The following is a 15,035-nucleotide window of genomic DNA, read 5'->3' on the forward strand; positions in this document are numbered from 1 at the left end:
AGGAAGAAGGGCGAGTGCCCAGGGCGGTCCGCAGTGACAGGGCCCTGATGACGCACTATTCGGTACGCTCTAGCTGAAACCTGTCCCCCACTCTACCTAATTATGTATAAACATTGAAGAATGGATTATCTACTAAGCGATCGTGATATATCTCCCGAATTCCAGGCTCGAAAATGCAACATGCAACGCTCCAACGAAAACTGAAAGGTGAACAAAAAGGAAAGGACCACAACGATGGACAGGGGTGGATGCAAGTATAGATACAGAGAGAGATGTGAGAGATCAATAAAAGATCGGATCGCGAGGGTATATGATAAAAAGAAAGAAGAAAATCAAGAAAGCTCTTTGCTGCGAGCTTGGATCTCGTCTTCGGGAAGCGACGCGATCCACAGGCACCGCTCGATGATGCCCTGGATGGGCTCGAATCGGTACTTGGTGCTGGCGTCAATCAGCCGGAGAAGGTTCTTAACGATCCGAGCGGTGGTGCGGTAGCGCTCGAAATTGACGAGCAGTCCGCCGGCGTTGCTGGGGACTTGGGCTGGTTTCTGCGCGTTGTAGGTAAGGTCGTGGACGTACAGACCTGTACATAATTGTCAGTATCCAAGATAGTAGACAGGGAAAGAGGGAGGGAAACATACCGATGAAGGGGATGCAGCCTTCCTGCAAATTGGCCGTCTCCATCTCAACCCGAAGATCATGGAAGTTGCGGACCGGCTGAATCAAACACTCCATGTCCTTAAACAGACGCCGGTCCTCCGCAGGGACAAGCTGCCAGGTCTGCTGCAGCCGCGTGCAGTCCGACGAGGACAGGGCAACGGCGATCTGGAGCATGGTGGCATAGTTGCACATCCGGCGCGCATGCACCGCAGTGTGGATGTACTTGGTGATCGTACGCGCCCGCTCGTGGAGATTGCGCGTGAGGACAATCTCCGACAAGACCCATCGCACCATGAGGTTGAAGCGGCTAACAACCAGGTCAATGCCCTTGCGCTGCTCGCGGAGAAATTCGACCCAGTTGCAGATGTTGGGGGATCCGTTACCCCATCTCATCTCGACCAGGTCACGCCAGTCTACTTCGCTCAAGGCCGCCATTTCCACCAGTGTCATTTGCTGTGCCAGAACCTGCGATTCGCAAGCCAGGATAAAGGGGACATGGTCGGGGTTCATGTTGCGGTTTTTTTCTGAAATGAGAAGAACGTCGCTGGAGAAATGCTGCACAGGCCTTGGTCGTGAGCTTCGGTTTTCCCCGTTCTTCCGCCTGGGAGACGTATCGGGCGTCAAGGGCTGGGCCTGGAACAAGACCTTATCCAGTGGCGATGCACAAGAAATGACAGAGCCTGGGTGCTGAATGGTCATCGGAGGGGATGGGGGATGCGCCAGCGGGTGAGGCGGGATATCAACGGTGGATTCACTCAGGCTGTGCATACCGGTAGATCTGCGTGCCTCGGCGACATCATACGAATCAATCACGACAATGTCCGAAGAAAGAGCTGAGAATCGTTTCGGCGTCTCTCTCTTGACCTCTCGAGGTGCCGATGTGGGAGCAGCTAATCCTCGCGGAATGCGTCGAATGCTCTCAGTCTCCTTGACGATCTGAAATGATGGACGCGATACCAACTCGGCGGTATCACGACTTGACATGAGACTCAGAGGGGTGCCGTAGATATCACTAGTCGGTGCACGACTTGTTGGGGGACGTTTCATCGACTCGTCAGTCAACCCCCGTTCAAGCAGAGGAATAGAGTTGTAGGACTCTTCGGATTCCGCGACAGAATCGGAGTAGGGTCGAGGCGGTGCTAGGCGTCCAGCAACTGTGGAAAACGCCGACTTGTCTGTCTGTCGCCTCCGGGGGAGCACGTCTTTTCTGGCACCGGATGGAGTCAAGGGGTGTTCTCGGTGCTCCCGACTCCCTTGCCCTGTACTGGATGCATCTTCCCACTTGCCCTCCAGTTTCAACAAAGCAGATTCAATACCACCATCAGGATCATCGGGGATCTGAGCAAACCGCGCAATAGCCGCTTCAAAGGACCGCCTCAAGTTCCGCGCAGCACCTCTATGAAGGAGAGAATAGCGAGGGTTGGGAGGAATTAGTGTAGACTGAGGTCTAGAGGCATCACCACTTTCAGTGGGCGCATTGCTGTCCAGTACAGACCCATCAAGAGTGTAATGAGAGACCATTGATCCACGAGCAGATGGTGTCTTGGGCTCATCACCTGTCTGCATCTGGCGCAAATTTCCACCGGGTCTCCGACGCAGCGGTGGCCCAACCGGCTTTTCTGATGGAGCGCTCGAGCTGAGAGCAGACAGGCCTGCTTCGCTGCCCATGGAAAACCGATGTCGGGAAACCCCGCTTTGGAACGAGGCATACTTCCGAAGCCGAAGGGAAATGGAACTTTTCTTGTGAGGAACGAATACTCGTTCGCTAGAATGAGATCTGGGTGTGACTGGCCGAGTAGGATAAAAGAAGCTTAAGCGTTGAGGGGTCAGCACAAGGTCCTCAGCGTCGTCCTGGGCTGGCAGCAATGAATGGTCGTCCGTTTGTTCGGATCTCTGAGATAATGTGCGTTCTGACGACAAATAGTCGTCCGAGCCTAGAGTATGACTACTCTCACGGTAAGCCGCAGAGTCCGGACCAGCCCCCGACATGGCGGGAATATCAAAGCCGGTGTCATCACCGACAATGATAATCGACCCGCTGCCCGTAGTAAGCTCACTCCTTGTTTTTGAGCCCCCAGCCACTGGAGCACTCGGCGATTTCGGTTCAGTGATATTGGATGAAACTTCTTGTACGGTGATCTGGAACCCCGAAGTGCGTGGGTTGTGGGGAATGTCTTGTGCGGCGTCTTCTTCCATCGCTTCACGAAGGCGATATTGCTTTAAAACTTCGTCGCAAAGAAGATCAATGCGAGCTGGACGTTTGGGTACGGACGGAGCCTTTCGGTCTCGGTATAATTCAGATCCGAAAGTGACGTTGGTGGGCAAGGCGGACGTTTTGCTTCGCGTGGGCATAGCGATTACCTCGGGGGCATTGGCCATACGAGCCGAAACACTCTGTCCGCCATTCCTGGTGTGTAACGCCCGCTTGATCGATCCAATGATAGTCCTCATCCCAGAATTGGATGATACCAATTTCGACGCGCCATCTGGTGTGCTCCTGCGATCTGGGGTTGCGATAATTGATGGTGGGGCCAAAGGAGGAGAATCCGGTGCCATCATTGTCATGTATGATTCTGCGGGTGGATAGAGCTCGCCACGGATAAGACCAACAGGGTCAAATACTTCTTGCTGTGCGGGGCCCGCTGGGCCTGCCTCTGCTGCATACATCGGGGCTCGATCATCTCGTACCGAATCTGAGAAGCTGCCGCTTCTCTTATGTCCATGTCCATGGAAAGCATGATGACGTGAAAGGATTGGTGATACCGGCGATTCGTGCGGAGAAGCCGGAGACCTGTTCGAGTCTAACTGTACGGGGTGTGGTGCTTTAACTCTTGACAGAGGCACAGATTGACGTTTGGGTGATTTGGGAGGCAGCGAGCAGGACAATGCCGGTGTGCTCTGGTCGCTTTTGGTGGAAAATGGTATACTCTGCTCCGTCGCAGCAGAATCATTCCGGTCATGCTGCGTTGGTGGTAGAATTTCATGGACGTCTGTGTCTACAGAGAGGACTGGTCCGGAACGAGGAAATGCAACCCGCTGGGGGGGTACAGCATCGCTGGGCAGCTCAACCTCGGTGCTTCCAGGTGCAAGATCCAAGTCTGGGTCGTTATATGCGTTGGAGAAGTCGGGGCCGGGCCAATACACGGAGCATTTGCCATTCCAACATCGTTTAAGATCAATGAGGATCTTGAGATCGCTCATACCCCCATGTCTTCGAGACCTTACCTCCTGGTATAGGCTGTTTATAGTATCACAGAATTGGGTCCGCAGATCGTAGTTGGTGACAAAATCATCGACGAAGTAGTTCAAGATCCAGTGTCGAAGAGCGGCAAAGGTGCGAATTCGAATAATCCGCCCATCTTCTTGCAAACGATTAATTGCCCATTGCAGACGTGCAAGCAGAAGAGCCAGAAGATGGCGGGTAGAGAGATATGAACGGAAAGTGAGGAAGAAGTCCGACACCAATTCATAGTCCATGAAAGATTCTGACGAGATCTGTGCAACAATCCGCGCAGGTGTTGCGGCGCTGATGTCTTTCGTGCCGCAATTATATCGAACAACGGCTCCATCGTCCATGTCCGACACCAGAGTTTCGTAGATAGAGGGCTCAACAGGTCCCTTCAACTCGTAGACGACTGAATTCCTCGGCACGGGCGAAGTCCGGCCGAGATCAATGGCCGCCGTACCCGAGAACATCGAGATAGCAAAGGATGGGTGGCCACGCGAAAAGGAGTCCCTGTCCCTGCCAAATGGGCTTGGAAGGCGAGATGGTAGGGGGTCAACCATTCCACCCAGCAATGTCGAGTTGCGGAAATTGTCAGATACGGACGTTCGCGTATAGACGGAACTCTGCAGGACCGCACTGCCCTCGGTGTTGAACCGGGGAGTCCCAAGCCGGTAATGAGGGATGGGCACCTCAAGAGGCACATGTCCCGTTTTCCCACCTGCAGACTTGGGCCGGTCCTCGGATCTATCGATGACGATCCGCAGCTCTCCACGCCTGTCGGCACCAGATACGGATTGCTTGTCCGATATTGTTGAAAACGAATTCGCTCGGCGACGCTGGCTTGTATACTCGGGTTGTGCGGACTCGTAATTTTGCTCCGGCCTTTCTTCGCGGGCGGGGGCACGCAATTCCGAGAGCTGCGAACTCGACCATCTCGATGGATCGTCTCGGGCCGGAATTTGCGGTTGGAGGAGTCCATTATTCACTTGGGCAGGGGAAAACGTCGGTGGTGATACCCGGCGTGCTTTCTGGGCCGGGTTGACAATCGGTCTAGACGGGACGGGGACAATCGTCAACAAGCAGATCCAAAGGGATAGTCAGGGATATACAGGTCGAATAATATCGTACCTTAGAAAGATCTTCCCGTTCTGACCAACGCTGCCTACCGTAAAGTGGCCTGCTCTCCTCCCCGACGGAGGAGCCGGACGTGGGTCCCGTTGCGTTTGAGACCGTTGTAGGGCATCCTTCCGCAGCCGTCCCTTGCTGTCCCTGGCCCGAACCACTGTTGGTGCCGTTCTCTCGCGCTTCGCCTTCAGTTCCTGGTTTCGTCTGATCGGATTGCCACCCTGGGCCACGGTGTTGGCGCGGCGCAGCTTCAATGTCGCATGTTGGGCCTCTCCGCTGCGCGTCCGGTTCAAGGCGGTCAGCTCGTCGACACGGGCCCGGGGCGAGCCCGTGGAGGTCTCCTTGAACAGCACCGACGACGGGGTTGGATCCACGGCCGAGGGGAAGGATTCCATAGTGGGCGCAGACTGGGGGAGACGGGGTTTTTGCGGCGAACCGCTCGACCCGAGAGCGTGAGAAACCCCCGGAGGAATTCGGTGCGATCTGGCTGCTCAGCTAGCAAACAGAGCGAAGCATCGGGGACAGAGAGAGAGGCGCGACGACATGACGGAGGATGCAGAAGAGATGGAAAGGCCACAGAGAGGGCGAAGGAAGCGTTCATTCGTTAGTTGGAGGAAGAAGAAGCGACAGCTCTTGTTTTGGGTGGAGCTGACCCGACACGGTGGAACCAGGCTCCGTGGTTCGTATACTCCGTCCCGTGGAAGATATTCGAGTCTACTTGGACGCCGATGTAAATAGTCTGGAGAGAGAGACATTTACTATTTCCGACATTTAAAACATTCCCTATGGCTAACCATGAACAATACTACTCCTCCCCTCCCGTTTCTGCCTCTTCCGACCTGTCTCAGCCAGAGCCAGCTGAACGACAGCTCCAGTGTGGCGGGACTGTCTTTTGGGGCCGAAGGTGATAGGTCACTCATGCCCGTCCCACCGCGCATCCTTTCGCCTGATCTGTTCCGGGACAAGCGAGAATTAGAGGGACTCGTCGATTGGCCACCGTTAACTCCACTTTGTCGGTTATTACTGGGGACCAGGGCCGTTGGGAACTGCTATCCACGAGTGACGGGCGACAGACGACTAGACAGGTTTTTGTGATCGATGCATTTCATTCGGGTACTAACTAACATCACCACGATTACCACAGCTTGCACGCCGGCTCCTTCTCCGGGCACTGGAACGCATCCTTGAACTCGCGCGAGTTGGCCATGGTTTCCTAAAATTCAGTCAGCCGGGGGTGTTCATTTAATTTATTACACGGAAAAACCGGGGTCCCCTCACGATGATCCGCGCCGACACGGGCGCATGCGGGTCGTTGTAGATGGCCTGCTCCGCCGCCTCCCGGGTCGTCTTGCCGCACCACCAGTTAGCGTACGAGATAAAGAAGAGCTGTTCCTTGCTAAAGGAGTCCAAACCCGGCAGATTTGCGTCGGGCTTGGACTCGTCGCGTTTCTTCCACGCATGGAACGAGGCAGAGAGGCCGCCGGCATCGGCGATGTTTTCGCCAAGCGTCAATCGGCCGTTGACGTGGAGCTGCTTGTCGCCGGGCCCGGGGATGGTGAAGTTCGAGTACTGGTCGACGAAGCACTGGGCGCGCTCCTCGAATGCTTTCACGGTCTTATCATCCCACCAGTTGGTGTAGTTCCCCGTTTCATCATAGTGGCGACCAGTGGAATCGAATGCTAGCGGACGGTCAGTATGAGATGTTGGGGGAAACGGAGTCCGGCATACATACCGTGGGAAAGCTCATGGCCACTCACGGCCCCGAACGCACCGTACGCCAAGTACAAGGGAGCATTGGGACCGTAGAACGCCGGGGGCTGCATGATGCCAGCAGGGAAAACGATCTCGTTCCCGGGCGGGTTGTAATAGGCATTGACCGTCGGTGCGGTCATGTCCCATTCATCGCGATTCGTGGGTTTACCAAGCTTAGCCCACTCATTGCGGAGCTGGAATCGCTTCGCAGCTATCTCGTTCTCGAAAAAGGTATCCTTGGACACGTCAAGATCATTATAGTAGTTCTTCACATCCTCGGGGTCCGTCACGTTGGGGCTCTTGGTAGGGTAACCGATCTTCTGGACAATGTTCTCGACCTTCTGGATGCCCAGCTTGCGAACGTCTGAAGACATCCATCCAGTTTGGTCCAGGGTGAAAACAAATCGCTCCTTGATGTCAGAAACAATTTTGTCTCCAAGCTGTTTGGATTCTTCGGAGAAGGAATCTAGCACGTAAAATCGGCTGAGCGTCCAGCCGAGCCCTGAGTCCAGACGTCGGACACACTTGCGCCATCGTTCCTCCGAGGCAGACGGGTCTTTCCCTGCGAGCTCGTTCTTAAACCGTCGAAGGGGTGTGATCTTCGGGTCTTCGATGGTGTCCACGAACGACTGGATGACTTTCCATTTGAAAAAAGCCAGAATGGTCTCCCGAGAAGTGTCTTTCAAGATCTCGGATAGGGACTTCATATATGACGGAGAGCCGACGATCAAACGGTCACCTTTATAGCCAGACGGTGCCAGCTCTGATAGTATATCGGCAAATGATATGGCCGGCAGTAGCGATTTGGTTTCTTCGAGGCTAAGCGGATTGTAATATTTGGTGACATCTTCCTGCGTCTGCGTATCCGGAGTCACACGTGCGAGTTTCGTTTCGAAAGAAACAACATCTTTAGCGTTGTTGTTTCCGGCAACTTCTCCAAGAACCTGTTGAACAACGTCGGTGTACTTGGCGACGGTCTTGGTATCATTGTAAAACTCTCGTGCGGGAAGTCCGATTTCTCGAGGAGGCGTCACGAAGATAGCCAGATTATCAGGGTCCCGATCATCAGGACTGACACCGAGTGAGGTGAGAGCATCTACACCCGATTTCATGAGGTACAACACTACGTCTGTCAAATGGTTCGGGTCATCTCCAGTCTTCGCAGGATAGATCTTCTCAAGCTGGGCCAGCATTTTATCCACGGGCTCGGTGCCACGTTTACTGATGGCGGTTTCATCCAAGCAAGCATCGTATGCAGCCTTGATTTTCTGGAAATTGTCTTTATCAGCAGGCTGTGGGGGTTCTGATCGCTCCAAAATATGGCGGAGGCGGGTTTGCGCATTCTCCGCCATGATTGTGCCGGAGAATATTGATCCCTGGTCGGGGCGCATGTCGTGGCGCTCGCGCCAGCCACCGCAGACATACTGATCAAAGTCAGTGCAGGGGTCGATCTTGTCGTAGTTGGGGTCGAGGTTATAGAGGATCTCGGAGGCGGCGTGTAGACATTCGGGGGACTGGCAGAGCTGCTGAGCAGTGCCAGTTCGAGGGCGCAAGGGAGCTTCGTTGACGGACTTGTCTAGGAGAAGTTAGCAGGCTTGGGTTATGGGAATAAGGAGCACTCACTCCTCAAGAGAGTGAACCCAAATATCAAGGCGCCCATCACGGCAGCCCGCGTCGCCCAGCCCCATCGCCGAGTTCTTTGTTGGTGACGGCGAACAAAGAGATTCTTCTCTAGTATATGGTCATCAATGTCCACCAACATCCGTTCTTTCTCATCCGACTCGACTGCATGTCTGTAGCTATTCCGGGATGATGGTTAGCGACGGAGGGAGTCCATATCAACACCGTCGCGCTGATAAGACGTACCTGGATGGTGGAGCCATGCTGGATAGGCGGATACTGGCAACCTGCCAGTTAAATATCACAGATATCGAACACTCTCAGCTGCACAGTTGCCACAGAAGAATCGGTCGTATCAAGAGGTGTACATGACAGGGCAGCAAATGCAGTTGATGTTTGGAGTGTTTGGGAATGGCGTCACGAGATAATGCTTAGTCATGTAGTACAACAGCACACGATTCTTGTTTGATACAGATACTATGTAGTCGCACAGGAGCAACTACATGGTATCACAATGGCAAGTGTTAGGGTAAGCAGCGGCTTGTGTTCTTGGATAGACTCGTTGGGATATGTTTATGATCTAACACCCGAGTTGAACCACTGTGAAGAGATATATATTTAATTCAATTATGCAGGGTTCGAGGTGTCCAGGACATGATCTTCGCCAAGCATGCCTCCTTGATTTCAAAGATTTCAATATTGATCACCACTCTCATTCTGTTTATGCATTCGGGGTTTAGCTTCTCTGGGAAGGCAAACCTGGTTGCTTCGTCTCTCGACAATGTCCGTTAGAATGTTCTTCTATACACTGAACTACAAGCTCGACTTGATAGACATATACTTACATCTCTGCAGATACTAGTTACAGCATCAAGAGACTCATTGTTTCTAAACAGAAGCCCGACTAGCTATGAACGATACTGCTGAACCAATAATGTCACTGTAGTTGAGTATTTCATACTGTTGCCTTCCGAAGGTCAGACCGTGGCTGCACTGCTTGACGCCACCACGGGAAGGTCACTCCTGTCCTTTCACCCCTAACCCTGTCGTATGACTAGCATATCGAGTAACCACCCCCGACACCTGTCATATCCCGATCTAGGACTAGTTACCACTAAGCTCCTTAGACTCTATAACTAATACCCCAGCCAACACCAAAGCCCATGACCTGAAACACCCAAAAATAAACCAACCCAGAAACGAAAAAGTACATTATGTATCACAACGCCCAGAGGAGCTCCGGTGGGCCTAGGCGGCTGTCAAAATACTGATCGACAACGGCTCATTTGCTCGGTTCCACGGCTCAACGTCTGGCAACGCCCTGGCCCGTGAGTCTGTTTCGCTTAGGCCATCCCTTTTTTATTTTATTTTATTTTATTTTTGCGGTCTCGTGGGTTCCGCCACATGGGGAACGTGTTCGATGCCGAGGAAAACGGCCAGATATACATGTGGCGGGTCATCTGAACTTAAGCTCACCCTGTCAGGGGTGACCTGTCAGAATCATGTCGGAGGTATTTCGGGGGTGCCGTTAAAAAGAGAAAAAAGCAAAAAAGAAAGTTTAGAGCTCGTGCGAGAAATGAGATGATTCGAGGACGTGAAAGGCCTAGACGCCATTTCGCCACTAGATTTCTCTTTGCCAGACGGTTGGCTTCTCTGAAAATCCAAACATCCACTGCTCGACTCAGGGCCGGGCGGAGAATGGATGAATCTGGCAACAGTCCTAATCAGACATCTCCACAGCCCCTCGAATAGGATTGCCAAGCTGCCAGTCAGGGAAGAGAGGGGGGGGGGGGAGGAGCACGTTAGCTTGAAGAAAACCGGCTTGGTCACCGTCAAGAAAAATGGGATGGAGGTTGCCTTCCAAGTGAGAATGTGAGTCTTTTCTACACATTTCCTTCTCGTCCCATGATTCACCACCCAGGCATGTTGTTGATCTGACAGGTCACTTCCTAGCATAGTTAGTGGTAACTACATACATTCGAGGAACTGAACTCGTGTTGTAATTACCCCCACCGATCCCCGTGAGCCAAGCCGCCCGAACAGGATTTGCCCCTGCCTTAGCCCCAAAGCAGCCACTCGGTCTTAGCGACGGGAAGCGCTTGGTTTGTAGGCATGAAACCGGGTCCAGCGGGAGGAGTATCATTAGCGTTTCATGGCTTTCATTGGGCCTTCTGCTAGTAGGTACAGTAGTGTGTAGTTCGTGCCAGATGTCAGGGGTAAAACAGCGGGACGGAGAAACGAGCAAAGCGCCGAGCATGGGCCGCTGCGGAGTACAGAGCTCGACTAAAGGAATCCGCCGACGTTTCAGGCCATGCGGTACATCCACACACCGGCATGTTCGAGAAAATGCCAGTATGTAGGGAGGAGTGAGAGTACACAGTGAGTAGGTATGGAGTAGTGAACATCTATAGTGCCATGTAGTAGTATGAAAATCACTCTGATAATTCGTTAAGACTATGAATATTACCGTGGTAAACAATGCATTATTATTATTATTATTACTATTAATATTATTCACCCATTCCTGATGATCGATCGGCCGACTTTAGCGCAACCCGGCCCTTTTTCTGTTCGTTTGCTTCTTTGCTGGTGGGACTTTTGGGCGCACGGCACGATAGGGATTTGGTTAGTACGACGAGCCAGTCTCTCTCTCCCTCCCTCTCTTTCTTTGTTGTCACTCACTCCCTTTCCCTTACCTTCAATTACCTTCTCTCCCTTGGATTGCCACTTTCTGTTTCTAGGGTTTTCCAACATCAACCCTCCTTCATAGGACGTCCCCCTCTTCGTCCCCCCTGCCCCTCGAACTCCCTCCGATCCTGCCGAGCACAATCCCCCATCCCGCCCGACTCGACCACCCATCAATCGTGTGCTGACGTCGCGCCGACCACGCTACGGACACCTGTCTCGGAGGATAAACCCTGGTCTGATTGGAAATTCGACCGCCCGATTCGCAACGGAACGTGGCAAATCTCGGGTGTGGGGAAGCAGCGAGGTCTCGAAGCTTGACAGCTCTTTGGACGGCGGCTTCGTGGTGGCCTCAGCGCGATCTTTCAGGGTCTTTTGAGAAGGTGGGCAAACCCTCCTCCTTATCCCCCTCACGCGTGGTGGGCATGCGCGCCCTTCGTATCCCGAGTCCGGTCAAGCCCGGCCGAGTCTACGGTTGTCTCTGAAGCTTGCGCGCCGGCCCGCGAGGCGCAATGCAATTCGCATCTCTGACTCAGGACAAAGACGCGCCGTTTGTCCCTTAATTCGACCGTTGCTAACCACCCCTCGTGCTAGAATCGTTGACCGCCCTCGTGCACCGACATCATGGGCTGCATAAACTCCAAAAGCGCAGACGGAGACAGGGATGCCCTCCAGCGCAATGCTCGGATAGATCGAACACTCAAAAATGACAAGAAGACAATGGACCGGACCATCAAGATCCTGCTACTGGGTGAGTTGGATCAGCCGGACTTGGGAGATGCGATGGGCACAAAACTAACCTTTCCCAACAGGAGCTGGAGAGTCCGGCAAGTCTACTATCATCAAGCAGATGCGTATCATCCACGATCGGGGCTTCCCCGAGGAAGAACGGCGTCAGACACGCGCCGTGATCTACTCAAATCTTGTCATTGCGTTTAAAGTTTTGTTGGATATCATGAACGCCGAGAATATCGAGTTCGAGAATGAAGAGAAGACTAAAGTATGTTTCTCGAAATCCCGCGCCAGTCTTTTCTGACCAATTTTTCTAGCCGCTCGCGGAGTTGTTGGAGAACACGGATCCGGATCTTGGGTCAGATGAGGCCTTCTCAGATCTCAAGGTTCGCGACGCCATGCGAGACACATGGGCTGATGGTGGCGTCCAAAAGGCCGTGGCTCGTGGGCACGAATTCGCCCTGCACGACAACTTGGTTTAGTAGGTGTGCCTGAAATGTCCGACATATTTATTCTGACCATTTATCTCAGCTTTTACGATGCTCTGGATCGCATATTTACACCGGGCTGGCTGCCCGACAATCAGGACATGCTGCAGGCTCGACTTCGGACGACGGGTATTACGGAGACGCTGTTCGAACTCGGACAGATGAACTTTCGCATGATGGATGTTGGTGGGCAACGGTCAGAACGGAAGAAGTGGATTCACTGCTTCGAGGGTGTTCAATGTCTGCTGTTCATGGTTGCCTTGTCCGGTTATGACCAGTGTCTGGTTGAGGATCAAAATGCTGTAAGTCTACTCACATCCCGCGAAATGATGGATAACTAACCCCAACAGAATCAAATGCACGAGGCCATGATGCTGTTCGAGTCTCTGGTCAACGGTGAATGGTTCAAGCGAAAGCCCATCATTCTTTTCCTCAACAAGATCGATTTGTTCAAAGGCAAACTCAGCATTTCCTCCATTTCGAAACACTTCCCCGACTACACCGGATCAAACACCGACTTTGACGCCGCAGCGCGGTACTTTGCAGAACGGTTCCGCGGCATCAACCGAATACCCGATCGCGAGATCTACATCCACTACACCAATGCCACCGACACGACGCTGTTGAAGGCGACTATGGATTCGGTCCAGGACATGATCATCCAGAAGAATCTCCACACCCTCATTCTATAGTTTTCTCACCTCTCCCGCACGATCCTCCGCCTTTGTCTCTTCTGGGGTGGCTCTTTTTCCTACTTTCTTTACTTCATACGAGGCGTCTTATAGAGGAGCTGTCGGCTCACTGCCGTATTCCTTGGGTCTGTTCTATTGCATCCAAAAAGCCCCATCTGATTTCGCCTTTCGCCCCCTATTCCTCAGCGACAGTGCCGGTTTTTCCTTTTTGTTGTTACACAGGATGATACCACTTGATTTGTCTCTGCAGTTTTTGTCGATGACTGTTTTGTATTATCACACAATCCTTTTGCATTTCCTATTACGCCAGGAGAAGACCTGCTGCCCACTTGTGATGATGTTTGCCACGAGAGTTATACATACTACCTAGTCCTGTTCATTATTACTTTTTTTCTCCCTCTTGCCAAGTTTAGTTTTTGCCTGAGGCACCGGGGCACCGTATTGCATAAGCAACCACATGACCCGCCTCATGACTGATTTCGCCGCCGACTCCGCTTCAACTTCCATTGTACCAACAACCATGTTGACAACGTCGTTACGCCGGGCGGCATGGGCAATGCCCGTACCCGGCTTGACTCGATCTTCTGGCCAGGTGCTCGCCGTTCGAGGCATCCATCAGCGCCGGTACTCCTCATCCTCGTCCAAACCTCCAGTCCCACCGAGCGATGGCTCACGACGGATGGACACATCCTCTACGCCTGCGAAGGGTGTGAGTTCATCGAACGAGAAGGGGAAGGCGGCCCGTCGGCGGGGGAAAGATAACAGTACTCGCAATGGATCTTCCAAGGCCAGCCAGCAGAATTCGATCTTTGCCAATCTCCCCAGCGTTCCCTCGACTCAGCACCTGCAGCCGCATGGTAAGCATTTTCCTTTGCCGTTGCTCCAGCTTCGAGATTGTACTGACTTGCATCGAGATGTCCATGTAGCATCCTTCTTCTCGATCCACCGACCCATATCCGTGACGTCGACTGTACCGCCTGCCTCCAGCGCCGAGGCCTTCGATGCGATCTTCTCATCAAAGCGATCCCTCAAGAACGAGCCGGAGGATGTCATCTTCACCCTTTCCTCGACAGTCCAGTCCATGGAGAACACAGCGCACTCTCTGAGCGAACCCGAGGACCAACTGGGCCAGCTCAACCGCAGCTTTGCCAGCGACCAGGACGGCGAGCTGCGCATGATGGACGGCCCGGAAGCCAAGATGTCCGTGGAAGAGTTCACCCGCCGCCTGCGCCCCTTCAACCCCCCACCACCGCCCGTTCCCATAACCGCAAACCCCTCGGCCGCTGAAGCGGACCCCTCGGTCGACCACGTCGACCAGGAGACATCGACCTACTCGACCGTCCTGACGATCCGCGAATCCCGCCACGCAGACGGCCGCAAGACCTACGAGGCCCACACAGGCCCTTTCGTCTTCAATGACGATGTGCATGCCCCCACCGGAATGCAGGACGAAGTTGCCGCCTCCATCGATGCCCCCAGCGGCTTCGGCTCGGGCACGACCTACATCGAGCGCCTGCGCTACAACCGGTCCATGCACACGCTCAGCACGAAGCGACGGCGCCGCGTGAAGATGAAGAAGCATAAGTTCAAGAAGCTGATGCGGAGGACGCGCACGCTGCGACGGAAACTCGATAAGGCTTAGAGTAGGGTATGGGGTTTTGTTTTGGCAAGCATATCCTTGCATATATTATCCGGGTGTGGATGGAGTTTATATCACTCTCGACAAGCTGCTGCCTGTTTTGTTGTTCGCGCCGTCCGTCATACTTACCTACGCTCTCCCATCAAATATCCTGGCCCTTTCCCCCGTTTTTGCTTGCTTAGAACCTACTCTTCGTGGTTCTGGTTCGTAGCTCGCGGGTTGGCTTTTTACTATCTGTCTCCTTTGTTCTTGGCTCTGATCTACTGTTCTGCTTTCATGTGGGATTTCGGGGAGTCCCTTCTCTCCCCTTGGTTCGTTTGATTGTTCTCTTATGCATTGCGAACTACCCAATAGATTTTACCAATGGTTTGCCATTGGCACTCGACTCGATTCTCCCTAAATACCGCAGTCCATCTGTT

The 15,035-nt window shown here is 53.3% G+C and overlaps 5 protein-coding genes across 5 annotated transcripts; 3 read left to right on the top strand and 2 right to left on the bottom strand.

The window, feature by feature from the left end:
• Positions 1 to 332: 332 nt before the first annotated feature.
• Positions 333 to 5,403, bottom strand: N7510_011220 (mitotic regulator LTE1; the record flags this gene model as incomplete). The annotated part of the gene is made up of 3 exons (XM_056983145.1): positions 333 to 580; positions 639 to 4,933; positions 5,012 to 5,403. The coding sequence occupies 3 exons, from the start codon at positions 5,401 to 5,403 to the stop codon at positions 333 to 335; spliced, it is 4,935 nt and encodes a 1,644-aa protein (XP_056828639.1).
• Positions 5,404 to 5,803: 400 nt separating this feature from the next.
• Positions 5,804 to 6,103, top strand: N7510_011221 (uncharacterized protein; the record flags this gene model as incomplete). The annotated part of the gene is made up of 1 exon (XM_056983146.1): positions 5,804 to 6,103. The coding sequence occupies one exon, from the start codon at positions 5,804 to 5,806 to the stop codon at positions 6,101 to 6,103; it is 300 nt and encodes a 99-aa protein (XP_056828640.1).
• Positions 6,104 to 6,143: 40 nt separating this feature from the next.
• On the bottom strand, positions 6,144 to 8,643 carry N7510_011222 (M13 family metallopeptidase; the record flags this gene model as incomplete). The annotated part of the gene is made up of 5 exons (XM_056983147.1): positions 6,144 to 6,221; positions 6,287 to 6,687; positions 6,741 to 8,336; positions 8,384 to 8,559; positions 8,627 to 8,643. 5 exons carry the CDS (start codon positions 8,641 to 8,643, stop codon positions 6,144 to 6,146), a joined length of 2,268 nt encoding a protein of 755 aa, XP_056828641.1.
• A 3,046-nt stretch (positions 8,644 to 11,689) lies between these two features.
• Positions 11,690 to 12,977, top strand: N7510_011223 (guanine nucleotide-binding protein subunit alpha; the record flags this gene model as incomplete). Its single annotated transcript, XM_056983148.1, has 5 exons — positions 11,690 to 11,816; positions 11,878 to 12,065; positions 12,115 to 12,278; positions 12,329 to 12,587; positions 12,636 to 12,977. 5 exons carry the CDS (start codon positions 11,690 to 11,692, stop codon positions 12,975 to 12,977), a joined length of 1,080 nt encoding a protein of 359 aa, XP_056828642.1.
• Positions 12,978 to 13,497: 520 nt separating this feature from the next.
• Positions 13,498 to 14,619, top strand: N7510_011224 (mitochondrial 37S ribosomal protein mS38; the record flags this gene model as incomplete). The annotated part of the gene is made up of 2 exons (XM_056983149.1): positions 13,498 to 13,834; positions 13,892 to 14,619. The coding sequence occupies 2 exons, from the start codon at positions 13,498 to 13,500 to the stop codon at positions 14,617 to 14,619; spliced, it is 1,065 nt and encodes a 354-aa protein (XP_056828643.1).
• Between the last annotated feature and the right edge of the window lie 416 nt (positions 14,620 to 15,035).

Source organism: Penicillium lagena (genome assembly GCF_028827675.1).
Source record: "Penicillium lagena strain IBT 129212 chromosome Unknown utg000008l_segment0_segment0, whole genome shotgun sequence".
Lineage (NCBI taxonomy): Eukaryota > Fungi > Ascomycota > Eurotiomycetes > Eurotiales > Aspergillaceae > Penicillium > Penicillium lagena.